Below are 19018 nucleotides of genomic sequence, written 5' to 3'. Positions count from 1 at the left end.
TCTAGCTGCCAGATGACTGTTTATTCCCACAAAGCCCCGCCCCAAAATAATTTGCTTAAACTCTGGGCAGTTAACAATTTTTTAATTAAAAAAAAAAAAGGAGGGGGGGTGGGCACTGGGCAGTGCTTCCAAAGTCAGCTGAAGCTCACTACCCACTTCCTGCCTGAATGTCAATACTTGTGGGAGACAGTGGGAGAGGAAAAAATTCTTGGAGCCTGGGATATGCAGACCCCAGGCCAGGAGCCTTCACTCTTAGAGTCAGATTTCGTAAAGGTGAATTTCAGTTTTACCCCACTTTTAGAGAAAATGAGATGATTTCTCCAAATTTTAAGATGATATGCCCCCAAAAGAAAAAATGAGGAGTGGGGAATGGGACTCTGGTAGCTGAAATTCATCAGTGTGTGTAAGATGAGCAAATTTGTACTGGATGAAGCCTGCACCTCTGGGCCTCATCTCTGCTCCTTCCCTCCCGAGTCCCTGGCAGGGCCCTCACTGGCTCCAGGCTCCCAGAGCCCAAGGTGCAGGTGGTCACAGAAGACTGAAGAGGCCAAGAACCCTGAGCATCTTGCCTCAGAGGCTGTCAGTCCTCAGGCAGCAGACGCCCCATCCATCATCTGGGTTAAGCTGCCCGCCCTGCATTCCTGCCCCAAGTCCACCGCTGCCAGCTGCAAGTGCTTCCCGCTTGCCCCAGCACACAGCCTCACACACAGCAGCCAAGCACTAGTGGCTTAGGTTCCACGAGACTAGGATCCCACTTTTCCTCTCTTGTACTCCTCCACATAGTATAACTGTACACAGGGCATTCTAACCTTAAAATATAAAGTATAATCTTAAACTCGGAAATCCAGACAGAAAGATACATGGGGGAGAAAGCACTGTGAAGACAGACAGAGACTGGAGTGATGAAAGCCAAGAACTGCCAGTAACCACCAGAAACCATAAGAGTATTACCACCAGTAACACCACTCCGAGGCATGTACACGAGGGAAATGAAAATATATATCCACATAAATGATTCATACAGGAATGTTCATAGTAGCGTTATTCCTAAGTGCCAAAAAGTGTTCACAATTCACATTCATCAACTGATGAGTGGATAAATAAAATAGGCACACAATATTTGGCCATAAAAAAGAATAAGGTATTGAAGATGCCACATCATAGATGAACTTCCAAAATGTTATGCTAAGTGAAAGCAGCCAGACACAAGAGACTACATATGAGACTTCACGAGACTACACTGTATTAGTCCCCTTATAGGAGGTGCATAGAAAAGGCAGATTTATGGACAGAAAGCAGATCAGTGGCTGCTGGGCTTGGAATGAGGGTTCATCGTAAATGAGAGCTCTTACTGGAGGTGTGAATGTGTTCTAAAACTGATTTATGCTGATGGCGGCACCAGACAGTAAAGTTACTTTAAAAAATCACAGAATTGTGTATTTGGAATGGGCAGATCATATAACATATAAAATAAAGCTATTTTAAACAATTTTAAGCTTGAGGACCTATACAGATCAAGTGTTAGCCACCTTATTTTGTCACTGTAGGATGGACTCATGGCACTTGAGGTTTTCCAATGATAAAGTGCTCCACTTTATTTATCCCAACTTTAGCTGCAGAAAAATGCCAGATCAACTTGGGAGTTGAAACCGTGCACGGGCCGAGACCAAAAAGTATTACTTGGACACTTAGAGGCTAGGAAGCTACTTCCCTTCCCTGCTTCCCCGGAGCCTCTTAGAAATTAACAAGGAATCAGTTAAGTCATGACATCTTTTCTTCTTCATTCTAACATCACCTCAGAGGGAGACTTCAGCCTGATGAGTGTGACTCCTCGCTTGGCAGATCCAGTCTCGCTGCTGGAACTCCTCAGACACGAGGGACAGCTCACAGCATCTCTAGGGTTGTGATTTCTTGCCCAGGAGCAGATCCAAGGAGGTGGCATGGTGTAGTGGGTGGCTGAGCGGGACCACCGACAGCACTCTCTGGAAATGCCCTTTCACATGGCCTTGTAAGGTAGGCAGACCCTTTTCCTGACTCCCCACCGTGCTCTATCAGGGACTCCTCTTCTGGGAGGTTCAGAAGGCTTAAGTCGGGTCCACCTATTTCAGTTGGGCCCACCTATTCTCTTCTTGAACTGAGTAACTGAAGGCGATGTGTCTGCCAGGCTCTCCTGCTAGGACTTCATCCGACTCCAGCGTGGTGAGATGAAGCGGCCCTTGGCAGAAACCAAGCAGGGCAACAGGTCCCGTCTTTGCCCGGTCCCCGCTGGGTCAGGACTTCAGGCCCATCTTGGCCATCATCTCTTCGTAGACTGTCCACGCCATGGCTGCCACCAGGGTTCTGCGGAGGGCCCGGGGGACGCTGCCTTGGAAGAAGCCACGCAGCCCATAGTCCTAGGAGGGAAAATGGAAGCCCAAACACTGGAATTAAAGCAGCAATACAGTTACACACCTGCCATCAGAGTGAGGATGTCCCTCTGCGTTACTCCATTCTTAAGTCTTAACGTTATAGACTTTTACAAACACCATTAAAACTATGAATACTGGGTCCAAAGGGATGAACTGAAAAAAAAAAATGTTTGCTTTGTTGCTAAGCTTTGTATGTTTTAGGCGTGCTCTATCCAGGGGACTTTATTTCTCAGATGAAAATCTGCTGGAGGCTTACTCTATATAGTGTGCAACTTGTACAGTCCACAGAAGCCAGAAGGCCCGAGCAGCAGCTGAAATGCAGACCAAAGTGTCTCTGCCAAGCCCTGGGCCCCAACTCCAGGCTGAAGGAAAAGGTACCTTCTTGGCAATCCGTCTGCCTGGAGGGAGAACCCTTTTTATTTTTTAAACTCACTAGATGTTCTTGGTGGCCCTAAATAAGAATTAAAGACGAAACACCTCATCATCTGGATTGTTCTTCCCTACTGTTATCAGTCCTTCCATTTTCACACGGAAGATATATGGAGACTCTCTTTTCAAACTTCATGGCTTCAGGTATCACGAATAAGAAAGCACGCAACCTACACAGTGTGAGAAATATGATCAGATTCACAAACACTGCTTCCATCTAGGGTAAGTGTTGGCAGATGCTAACATGTTTCCTCTGCTACGAGGAAAAACGAAGAAGCCACAGAAAAATCTAAAGATCTAGGTGACAGATTTACCTTGAAAGAGAATATCTGATAATCAAACATGTTCCCAAAGGGCCAACTCAGTGGCTTTTAAACAGCATTTTAGTGTACCTGACATCTACTTTACCTTTTATCTTCAACACATCTGCACATTTGTATTAGCACAAACTCCTAGAAACAAAACAATGTGCCTGTGGGTTTTCTGACTACATTTCCTCCTAGGTCCTTGATTCAGAGAAGGAAATGGCAACCCACTCCAGTATTCTTGCCTGGAGAATCCCGTGGACAGAGGAGCCTGGTGGGCTTCTGTCCATGGGGTCGCACAGAGTCGGACACAACTGAAGCAACTTAGCAGCAGCAGCAGCAGCAGCAGGTCCTTGATTAGGTTAATGAGTCCTCCCAGAACTCCTGACTCAGGAGGTCTGGGGTAGAGCCCAGCAATATGCACGTTTAACAAATATCACAGGTTGTCCTAATTTGGGCACCCCCTCCCTAAACAAACAAAACCCAGAAAACAAAAAGACCCCCACAACCATAGTTTCTTAGCAGTGATTCTCAACCTTGGCAACACATTGGAATCACTAAGGAACTTAAAATACTGATGCCAGGGTTTCATGTCTTCCAGAGAGCTCAAGTTATGCTCTGGGAATGGGGATTTTGAAAAGCTCCCCAGGTGATTTACCAGTAAAGGACAGCTACTGCCTTAGAAAGAGAGAGAGCTTTAACAACAATACAAACCAATATGTATTCTAAAGCCTTACTTTTTTGTTGCTGTTGTGCCACAAGGCATGGGAGATCTTAGTTCACTGACCAGGGATCAAACCCATGTCCCCTGCAGTAAAACTGCGTAGTCCTAACCACTGGACCACTAGGGAATTCCCTAAAGCCTTACTTTGAAAATGAGCGTGACTGACTGGCCAATCCACCGAAATTTCACTGGGGAGAGCTGCATGTGAGTTTTGATCACATCTGCAGGTTGAGTTACCAGCGAGGCCAGAATCCCAGCAAATATCCCACAGCTGAAATTCACAACGGGAACAAGGACTGCATCCAACTGGTCTGAAAGAGGACAAAGGCAGTCTTTGGTTATAAATAAATCTCATGTCTACCAGATAAATATCAGTGCCAAGTTGCCACTAATTCTTCCTGAAAGCCAGAAGGGTCTAGGTATTCAAACAAAGCTAGGAATTCCAAATCTAAACTAATCAATGTAAACAGAAAAATGGAACTAAAAGTTTACCTTTTTACAATCATCAGCATAATAATTCAGGCAAAAGTCATTAACTGATGCTAAAATATATGGATGAAATAACAGGACGTTTTACATAGATTCAAAGTATCACCCCACAGAGATACTTAGAAATGACAAAAGAACAAACAACTGAGTTTTCACTGGAGACATTCTTTTTATCCAAGCAATAAAGAGTTAATATCACCCACAGCAGGTCAAAAGGTGACATGAGCTTCCTGACATCACACAATGAAGACACAACTGTTACATGCTTCTTTTGCTGAAAAGGTAGAGCATAAATGAACCTAGCTGCAAAGAATCACCGGATAAACCCAGGCTGAGGTTATATAACTGGCTTATACACTTGAAAATAAAAAATAAAAATGGCCACAAAATACATTATTGAAAAAATTGGAGAAATTAAGAGTATAGATTGGACTATAGATGCAAGAAGTGTATCTATGTAAAATTTCCTAAATATAAGATGGTTATTAAGAATGCTCTTATGCTCAGGAAATACACACTGATGTATTTAAGAGTAAAGAGTTGCATCATGCCTACAACTTACTCCTAAATGGTTTGGAGAAAATAATTATACATATAGAAAGAGAATAATACAGGGCTATGGAGTTATATGTACTATTCTTGTGGCTTTTTTGTTAAGCGTAGAATGATTTCTAAATACCAAATTAAAAAAAAATTTTTTAGGATGAATGAAGAAGTTAAAAACATATATCCAAGCTCCCTTATTGCCTTAACCTTCTACTGCAAAGTAAGGCTGTGACCTGCAATGTCACAATTCCTGGTACTTGGGGCGAAGCAGCAAATCTCCTACAGCACCCCAACTGACAACATGGTCATGAGGGTGGCTTTCTGGCTTTCCCAATTAAATGACCTCGGCCGCAATTCCTTGCTCAGATTATCCACAGACACCTGACCGAACGCTGGTTCACTCTACAGGGTGTGTGTGTGTGACTATCAGTGTGTGACTCTGCCTGGGCGAACATTTACTGATTGTTGATTTTTCCCAAGTCTTGCAACACGAGCTTACTAGTAGGGTGGGCCTGCTAGAATGCGGGAGGTTTGGCAGCCTTCTCTCCATCCAAACAGAGGGCTCTCGTCGTTAACTGAGAGCATAGCAGGTAAATGAAAATAAAATTTTTCTTCTAGGTCTGAACCCACTAGGTTTCCCAAATGTGTCTGTTAAGAATCATAAGTGCTTCTTGAAAAATACAGTTTCCCAGTTCTTACCCCAAAGCTTCTGATTTAAGACTCCTTGGGTAGGACCCAGAAATCTGAAGATCAGGCAAATGTGGGAAGTATTATTGCACGGCCTACGCAAAACGTGGTTTATTCCACCCCCACCCCCACCCCCGACTCAGGAATTACATACTATCAGTACTCTTCCTTAAGAAGCTATAAACTCAAAAGGGCAGGGACTGTAACTGCATCCCAGCATGGGGCCCCACGCCTGACACAGTGCAGATATGGCTCAGTTTTTAAAACTAGGCTAAGAATCCAGAGCTGCTAAGAACAACAAATAGTGTCCTATCTCAGAGAAAGCGCTGAGGATGTGATCCCTTGAGGGATCTCTCTTCCCACCACACCTTCCCTTACCCGTACTGTGAAGCACAACGTTTTTGGTCTGGCTGTAAAACATGAGGTAGATTCCGGAAAAGGGGGCATCGCGCAGCAGTGTTGCTGTCAGGCCACTGAAGAGGCCCCGGAACCCTTCGCTGTGACAGATGCTCCTCAAGGCGGCGTAGATGCTCTGGTAGCCATACCGCCCACTCTGCGAAGGAAGCACAGAACCCGTGGCTGCCTCAGGGGCCCTGGGGCTGCGCACTGAACCGAGCTATCCTCAGGCTGCATGGCCGGGGCCCTGGTTCCCACGTGCTTGGCCTGACTACACAGATGGGTTCTCCGAGCACACTGACCTCTGTGTCGGGTCATAACGCAGGAGGTGGCATCAGTGGGCACTTGACTCAAGAAGTCTAGTGCGTCTGTCTGCCCTCTCCCAGGCCGTGAGGCTGTCCAACTCACCTCGTACCGTGTCTTGATCACAGTGATGGGTGACATGCAGACCCCTGCAACCGAGCGGGAGCCCGCCCCCAGTATGACTGACTCCAGGGCGGTGGGGGGATGGCCTCGCAGGAAGTACTGCTTCAGAGAGTAGAGGGTGCCAAAGTAGATGCCAACGCCAGGGACACACCTCACGATGGACTGCAGGAAAAGTCGGAGAGGGAACAGCGATCAAAGACCACCACGGGTGGATTTCCCCAAAGGAGACCCAGGATTGGCACGCGAGGAGTTGATTTAAGGTGTGGAGGGAACATCAATGGGAGAGTGGGGACATGAGACAGGAGAGAAGGTAGCCGATAAAGGGCATATCGTCTCATCAGTGTTCACCATGGGCAATGGAGTCCCTCTGGGGAACTCTGGGAATCGGTGTGGACACGCCTCGGTTACCCTGCCACCTGAGGAGGGATGGGGGTTCTAAACATCAGGTCTCATCTTTCACTGGTTAAGAGCTGCTTTGAGGTTAGGGTGAGAGTGAATTCCCTGGCTTTTCCAGCAAAATGACTTCTGAAGGCCAGAAAAAGTCTTCCAGGTAGGGAAATGCAGGTAGGAGGCATGGGAGGAAGGGGCGGGGAGTGGGGGGGAAGATCTGCTGACAGGTGGGGCACCGGATGCCTCTGCTCTAGGACTTGATGCTGCTAAGAAGCCGTGCCCAGGGCACACACGGGCGACGTCCCCCAGGGCCCTCAAGCGGAAGCCAGGGAAAGTGATGGGCAGGGGGACAACAGAGGCCTGCTCAGTCTCCAACCCGCATGCACTCTTAAAAGCAAGGATGTGTGAGATGGATAAGAAATGGCTGGTGAGTAAAGAAAGGGGTGCAAGACCCAAAAGGCAGCTTACGGGAGACATCCCTTTCCAGAGGCCCAGCAGACTCTCCGTGCGAACCACAGTCAGGAGCAGAGCCAACATGCCAACACGTCTGGACCTGAAGGCAGACCCGATAGAGAGAAGGAAGGAAAAATCACTGAGACTACGTCCTTGTGAAAGGACTCCCCGCTCAAAGACTTCTCTGTGTGGCCTCTTTTCTACAACACTTCACGATCTCTGCTAGGCATCGGGGAGTTACCCTGAGTTCCTATGCACTCACAGTGTGGCAGGTCAGTGATTCTTGGTTCATTCAGGCTGCAAGCAATGGGATAACTCCTCATTTTCCATACATTTCACACACTTCCCACAGTGCTGAGTCCAACAAGGGGGCTCACAAGAGGCACTCAATACTTCCCTTATTTCCAGAAAACCACCCCTTGCTTGCGCCAGGCAGCACAGTCATGACATTACAGACCAGCACAGTAGAATGCGAACGTCACCAAGGCAGATGCCAGGAAGCAACTGAGCAAAGGACCCCGTTTAATTAAGAGAGACGTCAAACACAAAAGAGTATACACAAAACACAGGAGAGCTGGGCCTGGTCTGTGTTTCTCTTTGATCACCCCACAGAATGGAAGGTGACTGAACACAGAAAGGATGCTCCCGCTGAAACCAGCTCCTCAGTGAAATGGGGGTGGGCGGGTGGGCAGCAGGCCTTACCCATGGGCCGAGGGTTGGAGGGTCTGCAGGCGGGTTTTGAGGAGATCCAGGGGTTGGAAGAGGACGGTAGAGCAGGTCCCACTGATGGAGCCGCACAAGAAAGCTTTGATCACTGGCTGCAACTGCAGGGCAAGAGAACACGGTGTCATCAGCTTTGTCCCACCACTCACCACACCTGGACCAGCCAGTTCTTCCTAAGGGTTGCTTAGAAACTCGCCTGGGGGTGCCCTGTATTAGTAACAGCTTCTGACTTTAGAGAAGGGCAAAATGTAGTCAGGGATGAACAGCGTTAGAATGTTGTTGAGAACACTGCACACTCCAAGAAGTAGCTCTCTTGTCTTACTGATAACAACTTTAGTAATCACTGATAATTAAAAACTTACGGGTAGGGCTTCCCTGGCGGCTCAGTGGTAAAGAATCTGCCTGCCAGTGCAGGAGACATGCGTTCAATCCCTGGCCCGGGAAGATCCACTTCCCTAGAAGCAAGGAAGTACGCAGCCCGTGCGCTGCAACTACTGAAGCGCAAGCGCCCTAGAGGGAACCCATGGCAATGAGACGCCTTCTCACGCAACTGGAGACAGCCTCCGCTTGCTGCAACCACAGAAAAGTCCCAAGTGCAGCAACAGAGACCAGCACTACCAAAATTTAATAAATACAGTATAAAAAAAATTGCGGATAACTTCTCTCCTACTGGGCAACATGGCTATTTCTACCTGTGAATTATGCCACTGACCACACTTCCCTAATTGTCCTGAACATAAATTATTGGCCAACTTCCTCTCGTGACAAAAGCAAAATCAACTGAGCAGTATGTTTTAACCCTGGACTGCTGGTTTCAGGTTCCCCGGGTTGTGGAACCGGTAGATTATTTACAGGAGTAAGACAAAGGAAGTGAAACCGTAAGTGAGCCGATGCGCTGAGAAATGTAAGTGCCACTTCCTGTAAAAGTTTCCTTAATCTAAAACTTTCCCCTCTGTTGTACACCCATTCATCTCACTGGGACCGAAGCAGACCGCAGGTGCACCACAGGTCACAGCCACTCCTGGGTTTGCTGGCGGTCCTATATACTGGGACAGTCACAGTTCAGTTCAGTCGCTCAGTCGTGTCCAATTCTTTGCGGATCCATGGACTGCAGCATGCCAGGCTTCCCTGTCTATCACCAACTCTCAAAGCGTGCTCAAACTCATTTCCATTGAGTCGGTGATACCATCAAACCATCTCATCCTCTGCCATCGTCCCCTTCTCCTCCTGCCCTCAATCTTTCCCAGCATCAGGGTCTTTTCAAATGAGTCAGTTCTTTGCATCAGGTGGTCAAAGTATTGGAGCTTCACTTTCACCATCAGTCCTTCCAAGGAATATTCAGGACTGATTTCCTTTAGGATGGACTGGTTGTATCTCCTTACAGTCCAAGGGACTCTCAAGAGTCTTCTCCAACACCACAGTTCAAAACCATCAATTATTTGGTGCTCAGCTTTCTTTATAGTCCAACTCTCACATCCATACATGACCACTGGAAAAACTACAGCTTTGACTAGACAAACCTTTGCTGGCAAAGTAATGTCTCTGTTTTTTAATATGCTGTCTAGGTTGGTCACAGCTTTTCTTCCAAGGAGCAAGTGTCACTGTTTCCATTGTTTCCCCATCTATTTGCCACGAAGTGATGAGACTGGATGCCATGATCTTCACTTTTCTGAATGCTGAGTTTTAAGCCAGCTTTTTCACTCTCCTCTTTCACTTTCATCAAGAGGCTCTTTAGTTCCTCTTCACTTTCTGCCATAAGGGTGGTGTCTTCTGCATATCTGAGGTTATTGATATTTCTCCCGGCAATCTTGATTCCAGCTTGTGCTTCATCCAGCCTGGCATTTCACATGATGTGCTCTGCATATGTTGGGGGAAGCACACTGACTAAAACCGCCCACCCTGGCCAGGCACCATAGCAACCATCTGCATGAGTTGTTTTATGACAGGAGATCCTGGTAAGGAAAACGGAACTAATAAGCCACCACCAACCGGAAGAGTTCGGGAAAGGTCAAAAGGAGACCCCACGTGTCCGTCCACTTCCCAGAATCACTCTTGCTAGCATCCATCTTGGCTGAGCGATGCGTGCGCCACCAGGAAAGACTCTGAATTAGAATGATGGTCAAAGACCACCCGGAAACTAATTCCCATCACCATAAAACCCAAGACTTCGAGCCACACGGCAGAGCAGTTCTCCTGGGTTCCCTTACCCTACTGCTCTCCACCCGGGTGCCCTTTCCCAATAAAATCTCTTGCTTTGTCAGCACATGTGTCTCCTCGGACAATTCATTTCCGAGTGTTAGACAAGGGCCCAGTTTCAGGTCCTGGAAGGGATCCGCCTTCCTGCAACAAATGGCAACTCTGGTGGGGACTCTTCTTCACTGAGACTGACATCCTGACCACTCAGGGTACTCAGGGGCCAGCTTGCCTGCCAATGGACCAGACCCAGAGGCCGCAACTGGGACCCTTTTGTCCCTGGTCTCCTCCTGACGCAGACAACTGGCCAGAGTGCCCTGGCCGGTAAGGAACAAGAGACTTTATTGACCTCTCTTCCCTTCCCTCTCTCTCCCCTCTCCTTAACCCTTCGTATCCTTCCCTGTTTTTCTAGTCCCCCGTCCTGGACGCAGGAATCTGGTTGAAGGGCCCTCAGCCTGAGCTGACGATTGGAGACTGATCACCTCCTCTTGGCAGAGAACTCGAATTATTTCTGGTAGGGCCGAGTTCCAGTCCTCCCTTCTCTGGAGGTCCCGGGTACTCCCATAACGCCTGGGTATCTGCAGGTGGCAGGAGACGTCTGTAAGGCCACCCCTTTTGCCCCCCTCTCCCGCCTCCTCCCCCTTCTTCTTTCAACCTGGCTCCTTTCCCTCCCTTTGAAATCTTTGAAGACCTGAGATATTTTCCTTTACTCTGTTAGTACTTGGATCTGCAGCTCTGTGTCTCTCTATATAGGAGGCTTTCTGAGAGACTGTGTTCGTATATTCAAGGGAGCATCTGAGGAGGACTGCCCGGTTTATATATGTGTGCTTTAACTCTGTTCTGTGTTGTGATTTTTGATGGCCATTTTGCTTTGTCTGGCCACCATTTGGTTTAGACCTGCCGCCACTGTGTTAGAACTTGATTTTCTTTCCCTGTGCCTTGAGACCAGGGCTCTCAGGAACACTTACCTAGACCATCTCTAACTCCTGAGACTGAGGGGAAAGGGGGAAAAAAGCCTTTAAAATTTTTATTTCAACTGTTTTTTTATAAACTAGTAAATTTTATATTGTAATACCTAATTCATGACTAAACTTCGAAAATGAAGCTAGATCTTGCACTGTCTGTCTAAAAATGTCTTGGTATGTCTTTGTCTCTGGGTAATATTTTTGAGGTTACTTTGTAAATGAGCTCTATTTAATTATATTCAACACATATAAGTTGAATAAGCAGGGTGACAATATACAGCCTTGACATACTCCTTTCCCAATTTGGAACCAGTCTGTTGTTCCATGTCCGATTGTAACTGTTGTTTTTTGACCTCCATACAGACTTCTCAGGAGGCAGATAAGGTGGTCTAATGGTAGTCCCATCTCTTTAAGAATTTTCCACAGTTTGTTGTGATCCACACAGTCAAAGGCTTTGGCGTAGTCAATAAAGCAGATGTTTTTCTGGAACTCCCTTGCTTTTTTGATGAATCAACGGATGTTGGCAATTTGATCTCTGGTTCCTCTGCCTTTTCTAAATCCAGCTTCAACATCTGGAATTTCACAGTTCTGGGAGAGTCACGCACACTGGCTAACCTACAGGCAGCATTCAGAAGGGCAGGACTGCTTGACAGACTAACTGTACTTTCCCAAGCGCCCTCCAGGGCCTCACAGCATGCCCTGGAGTCCAGACACACTCAAGTGGTTGTGCAAACACACTTTTAAAAATTCAAGCAGGAGAGAAAAGTCTTCTTTTCTGTAGGAGACACTGGGCAAACTCCATCCAAAGATCTTCTCTCTCCTCACTAAATGGCAACTGCACCATTATTTTGTAACACAGGGCATACTGTTATCCTAAAATGCTATTAAGATGAAGTTGCTTGTTACCTACAGTACATAACTACCTACCTAGAACCAAAATGTTTGTAATCTGTGGTATTTGTTTCACAGAGAAAAGAGGTAATTCCATGTTCCACCAAACCAGCAATTATCAACTAATAACTGGAATTCCTTAAAGGTCTAAGTAAGTTCAGATAATAAATACTGGCGCTTACAGCCACATTCAAATAGCTTTCCAAGTAGAGGTCAGACCGTAAGCACGGCCAAGTCACGTGGGCGCTCCATCAGCTGAGTGCTAACCGCCACTCCCACGAGCTTTGTTTCTCAGGCTCATCCGAGACTTTGGGCTCGCAGCGAGGGCCTCCTGCCTGCACACTCTGCCTCTTACTCCCGCTGACTCCTTTGCCTGGAACAAGCTTGAAAGCCCCCATCTTTCCAGCCTGAGGCCACATCACCTCCACTCCCTCTTCACCAGTCACCCCTCACGTTCCCCCAGTTTGCCATCCGGCTAAAGCCCCTCCGCTGAAGCTGCCTCACCGAGGACCCGAGCAGCCCGGGACCCCTTTCCCGTGCCCTTCTCTTACCTGGCCTCCCTGGTGCATTTGGAACGCCTGCTGATGGCCGCCCCCCTCTGGCTTCTCTCTCCCACTCTGAGCCTCCTTTCCCCAGCACACAGATGTTGCTGTTCCTCTTATCTCCCCGTAGCTGCCCCTCGCAGGGCACCCTTATCCCCAGACCACACCTCGCTTCACACGCTCATGCCAGCAACGCCCACATCTCCAGCCCAGTTCAGCCCACACTCCCCGTATCTCCCCTCAGATGGCCTGCAGACATCTCAAGCTCAACATCCCCAAATGGAAACTCGGTCCCCAGTTCTTTAGATGCCTGCCTCTCCTTCAGTCCACTCTGAGATGTTCCAGCAGGACATTCAGGAGACGAGGAAGATGCCTTGGTCTACCTACCATTTCACGACCAACTCCTGCCGCTGACCCCTCTCCTCCCACAGCCTGCCCCCCACTGATCCAAGTAACCTCCCTGTGAGTCTTCAGCCTCAGCAGTGCCAAGCCCATGGAGCAGCCTGGGGTGAGGCATCCATATGAACTGCCTGGAAATCTCAAAGCGCTCTTATGAGCTAGGTGTTAAAACCCACGGTGGTCCTCCTCAGGACTGATCGCAAAGCCTGGTCCACATCAGGGACTCGGTAGTCAAGAATGAAGGAATCACATCATCTAACAGGAAATCTGAATTTGGTAATAAGGAGTTTGTGATCTGAGCCACAGTCAGCTCCTGGTCTTGTTTTTGTTGACTGTATAGAGCTTCTCCATCTTTGGCTGCAAATAATATAATCAATCTGACTTCGGTGTTGACCATCTGGTGATGTCCATGTGTAGAGTCTTCTCTTGTGTTGTTGGAAGAGGCTGTTTGCTATGACCAGTGCATTTTCTTGGCAAAACTCTATTAGTCTTTGCCCTGATTCATTCCACATTCCAAGGCCAAATTTGCCTGTTACTCCAGGTGTTTCTTGACTTCCTACTTTTGCATTCCAGTTCCCTATAATGAAAAGGACATCTTTTTTGGGTGTTAGTTCTAAAAGGTCTTGTAGGTCTTCATAAAGCCGTTCAACTTCAGCTTCTTCAGCATTACTCGTTGGGGCATAGACTTGGATAACTGTGATATTGAATGGTTTGCCTTGGAGACGAACATTCTGTCGTTTTTGAGATTGCATCCAAGTACTGCATTTCGGACTGTTTTGTTGACCATGATGGCTACTCCATTTCTTCTGAGGGATTCCTGCCCGCAGTAGTAGATATAATGGTCATCTGAGTTAAATTCACCCAATCCAGTCCATTTTAGTTCACTGATTCCTAGAATGTCGACATTCACTCTTGCCATCTCTTGTTTGACCACTTCCAATTTGCCTTGATTCATGGACCTGACATTCCAGGTACCTATGCAAAACTTGGCAGTGGCCACCGGACTGGAAAATGTCAGTTTTCATTCCAATCCCAAAGAAAGGCAATGCCAAAGAATGCTCAAACTACCGCACAACTGCACTCATCTCACATGCTAGCAAAGTAATGCTCAAAATTCTCCAAGCCAGGCTTCAGCAATACGTGAACCATGAACTTCCTGATGTTCGAGCTAGTTTTAGAAAAGGCAGAGGAACCAGAAATCAAATTGCCAACATCCACTGGATCATGGAAAAAGCAAGAGAGTTCCCGAAAAACATCTATTTCTGCTTGATTGACTATGCCAAAGCCTTTGACCGTGTGGATCACAATCAACTGTGGAAAATTCTTCAACAGATGGGAATACCAGACCACCTGACCTGCCTCTTGAGAAACCTGTATGCAGGTCAGGAAGCAACAGTTAGAACTGGACATGGAACAACAGACTGGTTCCAAATAGGAAAAGGAGTACGTCAAGGCTGTATATTGTCACCCTGCTTATTTAACTTCTATGCAGAGTACATCATTAGAAACGCTGGACTCGAAGAAGCACAAGCTGGAATCAAGATTGCCGGGAGAAATATCAATAACCTCAGATATGCAGATGACACCACCCTTATGGCAGAAAGTGAAGAGGAACTAAAAAGCCTCTTGATAAAGTGAAAGAAGAGAGTGAAAAAGATGGCTTAAAGCTCAACATTCAGAAAACAAAGATCATGGCATCCGGTCCCATCACTTCATGGGAAATAGATGGGAAACAGTAGAAACAGTGTCAGACTTTATTTTTCTGGGCTCCAAAATCACTGCAGATGGTGACTGCAGCCATGAAATTAAAAGACGCTTACTCCTTGGAAGAAAAGTTATGACCAAGCTAGATAGTATATTCAAAAGCAGAGACATTACTTTGCCAACAAAGGTCCATCTAGTCAAGGCTATGGTTTTTTCCTGTGGTCATGTATGGATGTGAGAGTTGGACTGTGAAGAAGGCTGAGCACCAAAGAATTGATGCTTTTGAACTGTGGTGTTGGAGAGACTCTTGAGAGTCCCTTGGACTGCAAGGAGATCCAACCAATCCATTCTGAAGGAGATCAGCCCTGGGATTTCTTTGGAAGGAATGATGCTAAAGCTGAAACTCCAGTACTTTGGCCACCTCATGAGAAGAGTTGACTCATTGGAAAAGACTCTGATGCCGGGAGGGATTGGGGGCAGGAGGAGAAGGGGACGACCCAGGATGAGATGGCTGGATGGCATCACTGACTCGATGGATGTGGGTCTGAGTGAACTCTGGGAGCTGGTGATGGACAGGGAGGCCTGGCGTGCTGCGGTTCATGGGGTCGCAAAGAGTCGGACACAACTGAGCAACTGAGCTGAACAGGAAATCTGCCGTGGCTCTCCCTTAACAACAATCCCACAGGATAAAGCTGAGTGGGCCCGGCAGGCCCCATCCCTGGGCAGCGGGATCACCCCAGGCACCCTCCAGCTCTTTGCTCCAGTAAGGCTGTAGGACCGACCTGCAGTTACCACTTCTAAGCAGTTCTCTTTGGAGCTGCTTCCGCAGTGTTCTCACAGGTGCTGTCTGGAACTACCCCTCCCCTCTGGGCTTCCCAGGTGGCTCAGTGGTAAATAATCTGCCTGCCAATGCAGGAAATACAGGAGACTCCCGTTCGATCCCTGGGTCAGGAAGAACCCCTTGAGGACGAAATGGCAACCCACTCCAGTATTCCTGCCTGGAGAATTCCATGGACACAGGAGCCTGGCAGGCTACAGTCCATGGGGTAACAAAGAGTTGGACACGACTGAGCACACTCACATGTACCCTTCCCCTCTCCCACAACACACTGTCCTCCATTACAAGAACATATCTCATAGCACAGTGCTTAGACATTTTACTGACTCAATAAATATTTGTTGAATACATCCATACATAGAGCCTATAACCTTTTTAAACTAACTTTCCAAGTCTATTAGCATAGCTGCTGCTGCTGCTAAGTCACTTCAGTCGTGTCCGACTCTGTGTGACCCCACAGACGGCAGCCCACCAGGCTCCACAGAGCAGATGCTAAATATATACCAGCAGTATTGATTAACCTCGAGTTAAAAAAAAAAAAAAAAAAAACAGGCAACAAAATTGTTTCTAAAAAGTTCCACAAGCAAATCCTACTTCCCTTGACAAAACTAAATCCTAAAAAATTAAATCAGATCTCCAGGCCAGAGCTGGAGGACCCAGAAAGAAATCGGTAAGCACGTGATTAAAGATGTAAACTAAAAGCGGCCCCCGACTCCGCCTTTGTTAAAGATTAAAAACAAAAACAAAACACTAAAAAAAAAAAAAAAAGTGCCCACAACCCCGCCTAGCGCCTGCCGCAGGTGAACCAGGACCTTCAACTGCGGAGAAAGAGGCTTGCCACTGGCCCTCGCGAACCAAAGGAAGCCGCATGCAGGCTCCACCCACCTCTAGTAGCGACTTTGCCAAACAGTCCTCCTCCGCCCGCCTTCCAGCCCCGCCTCCACCAATGGCAGGCCCGCGGACGACCACGGCAGCCAATCCAGACGCTGGGGGCGTGGCCTCATGGCGCCGGCAAACCACACCAGTTTCCCAGCAACTCCCTCTGGCCCAGACCGGCGGCCCTGTGTAGTCCTAATCTACCTTGCTTGAGCAAGGATCGCATTTCAGGCTTAGCTTCATTGCCGGGCTTTGCAACGGTCCAAATTATCTACCCAGGTACCCTCTCATCTTTCAATCTAGGAAAACAACTCAAAGCAACTTCCCATAGCGCTCGCACGTCGTTACCTGCCGCAGAAAGGCACTCCCCATACGGCCCCCAAGGCCGCAGCAGTCCCGCCTACCTCTATCCATATACTAACACAGAAATGAGACCTTTGCTTGCCTGTCCAAGAGTTGCGCTGCCACTCCCTTCCTTCCTCCCTACCCTCCTTTTAATCCCTTAGTCAAACTCCCACCTCTGCCAGGTCCCCAACCCGTTATGAGCGCACCCCGGGTGCAAAAAACGTCCCCCAAGGGCCGCTGACCCTCGGCAACCTTCCGAATTCCCCTCCCCGAGCCTGCGACGCCGGAATGCCTGCCTTCCCTTCCCTGCAGTTTACCATAAGCGTTTCCACCCGGTCTCCGACATCTTGGTGCTGCAGCAGCGCCGGGCGTGACTTTTGAATCATTGGAGGGGAGGCCTGTGAATGCACTGGGCCCCGGGTGCCGTTGGTAGGAGCGCAGGCCCGGCACTGACGATCCTGGAGGAAGACGACGCGACGTCGGTGGCCGGGAGACGCTTTCTACGGCAGGGCCTACTCTGCAGTCTACGCCGGTCGGGACCTGCGTGTCCACCGCCAGTGGGTGGCTCCGAGCGCCGCTTTTCACTTGCGCCGTAGACTCTTCGGCTTTGCTCCCCGGCCCATCCTGCCCAGTCAGGGGCTTCAGGACTTGAGGATGGTAGGGTGTACCAGGGGTGAAGAAAGCCGGAAGAACTAGCTAGAATGCCGGGATTTAGCTTCCGGGGTTGGATGCGCTTCGCGCGCTGGCGAGGATGTGCTCCTTAGTGCCTCCTGGTGGAGACGTCCGGGACTGCAGGATCGGCGGCTTCCCTGAGCCCGGAGCTTCAAGGGAAGTCTGCAGTGCTGGATGCTTTCAGGTGCCACGTCTGTGCATAGTTACAGTCCAGACTTAACTCTGCCCAGTGCAGTGGCCAGTAGCCACCTGGGGCTACTGAGCACTCGCGAAGTGGCTAGTATGACTGAAGTCCAGACTTTTAAACTTGATTTAATTTGTATTTATTTGTGTTGAATTTGTAATTCATTTGTATTAAAAACTGAAGCAGTATGGAATATTTTTCCGTAACCATGACTTTATTGTTTTGGCATTTCCACATTTTCCTTTAAAAAATGCTGAGAGCTTGATGTCAGAAATGTGCTGTAAGTCATCCACACACCTTATTTTTTGCATGGCAATAAGATGAAATAATTTCATAAACAATTTTTTTCATTTTTACCTGTTGAAATGATTTTTTTGGATGTATTAGGTAAAATAATTATTAAAATTAATTTTACCTCTTTTGCTTTTTTAATTGGCTACTAGAATACTTAAGATTACATTTGTTATCCTGTGATAAACCATAATGGAAAAGAATATATATATATATATGTGTGTATAACTGAGTCACTTTGTTGTACAGCAGAAATTAACACAACATTGTAGATCAACTATACTTCAATTAAAAAATTTTTTAGTTACACTTGGGGCTTGAACTACTTTTCTGTTGTTCAGCACTGGTCTAGATGGTTAAGATTATGGTTCCTTCCTCTTATCTGGACCCTATCAATAATCTTCATTTTGGTCTCTCAACTTCCCATTATTCCTATCTGGCTGATTGGTGGAAAACTATTACTGCTAGAATCCTGACACTCTTTTTGGAAAAGGCAGGCATACATCTTCAGGAGTCCTGATTATCTGCAGAATGAAGTCCAGACTTTTCATAGTGGCAGCCTTCACTACTTCCCACCATCCATTCTTCACTCAGGAAATATAGGTCAGAAAAGAAACTGATGATTCAGGGAGCAAGATGCTGTTTTGTTTTAAGGCTTAGATTCCTGTACTTCCGAGGCACAAGGAACAGGCAAGAAAGTGTGGGCTTTTTATCATCAGAGGGGATTAGGCAAAGAGTGAATATAAAAAATACAGAGGCACGCCTGCTGGGTCACTGCTGTATACTTTTTGCCACCTCTTCTTCTAAGCTGCAAGGCTCATTTTCCTTGTGCGATGCTGAACTAGGCTGAAACTTGTCTTTAAAGGAAGGCCTACTTTTCTGTCCTCACAGGGCAAGAATTCCTACTTATGAGAAATAATCAATTGGTGTGTTTTAGAGGCTCTTCTTGGCCACTCTGAGAATGGGATAGAGGTAGGACCCAGAATGAAAGCCTGCTGCCCACTGCCCCACCCTCAGCAGGTACTGGCTTGGCTCTGGGCTCAGATAAAATGGGCTGGTTTTCAAGGATGGTTGGTGCCGGCCTGGGTTTTCCTCCTGTGTATCTGTTCCTATTACACTCACAACGCTGGAGCCCAGAGTCC

The 19018-nt window shown here is 47.5% G+C and overlaps 1 protein-coding gene across 2 annotated transcripts; it reads right to left on the bottom strand.

The window, feature by feature from the left end:
* Positions 1-1411: 1411 nt before the first annotated feature.
* Positions 1412-17115, bottom strand: SLC25A38 (solute carrier family 25 member 38). Of its 2 annotated transcripts, none has more exons than XM_042235709.2 (7): positions 12577-12644; positions 7956-8077; positions 7269-7353; positions 6393-6572; positions 5967-6141; positions 4011-4177; positions 1412-2393 (listed from the first exon to the last, which is right to left on the bottom strand). In XM_042235709.2, the coding sequence occupies exons 1-7, from the start codon at positions 12592-12594 to the stop codon at positions 2271-2273; spliced, it is 870 nt and encodes a 289-aa protein (XP_042091643.1). In that variant the 5' UTR covers positions 12595-12644; the 3' UTR covers positions 1412-2270.
* Positions 17116-19018: the final 1903 nt, after the last annotated feature.

Source organism: Ovis aries, chromosome 19 (assembly GCF_016772045.2).
Source record: "Ovis aries strain OAR_USU_Benz2616 breed Rambouillet chromosome 19, ARS-UI_Ramb_v3.0, whole genome shotgun sequence".
NCBI classification, from domain to species: Eukaryota; Metazoa; Chordata; class Mammalia; order Artiodactyla; family Bovidae; genus Ovis; species Ovis aries.
The sequence above is the reverse complement of the archived record's forward strand: the minus strand, read 5'-3'. Positions and strand labels throughout refer to the sequence as shown.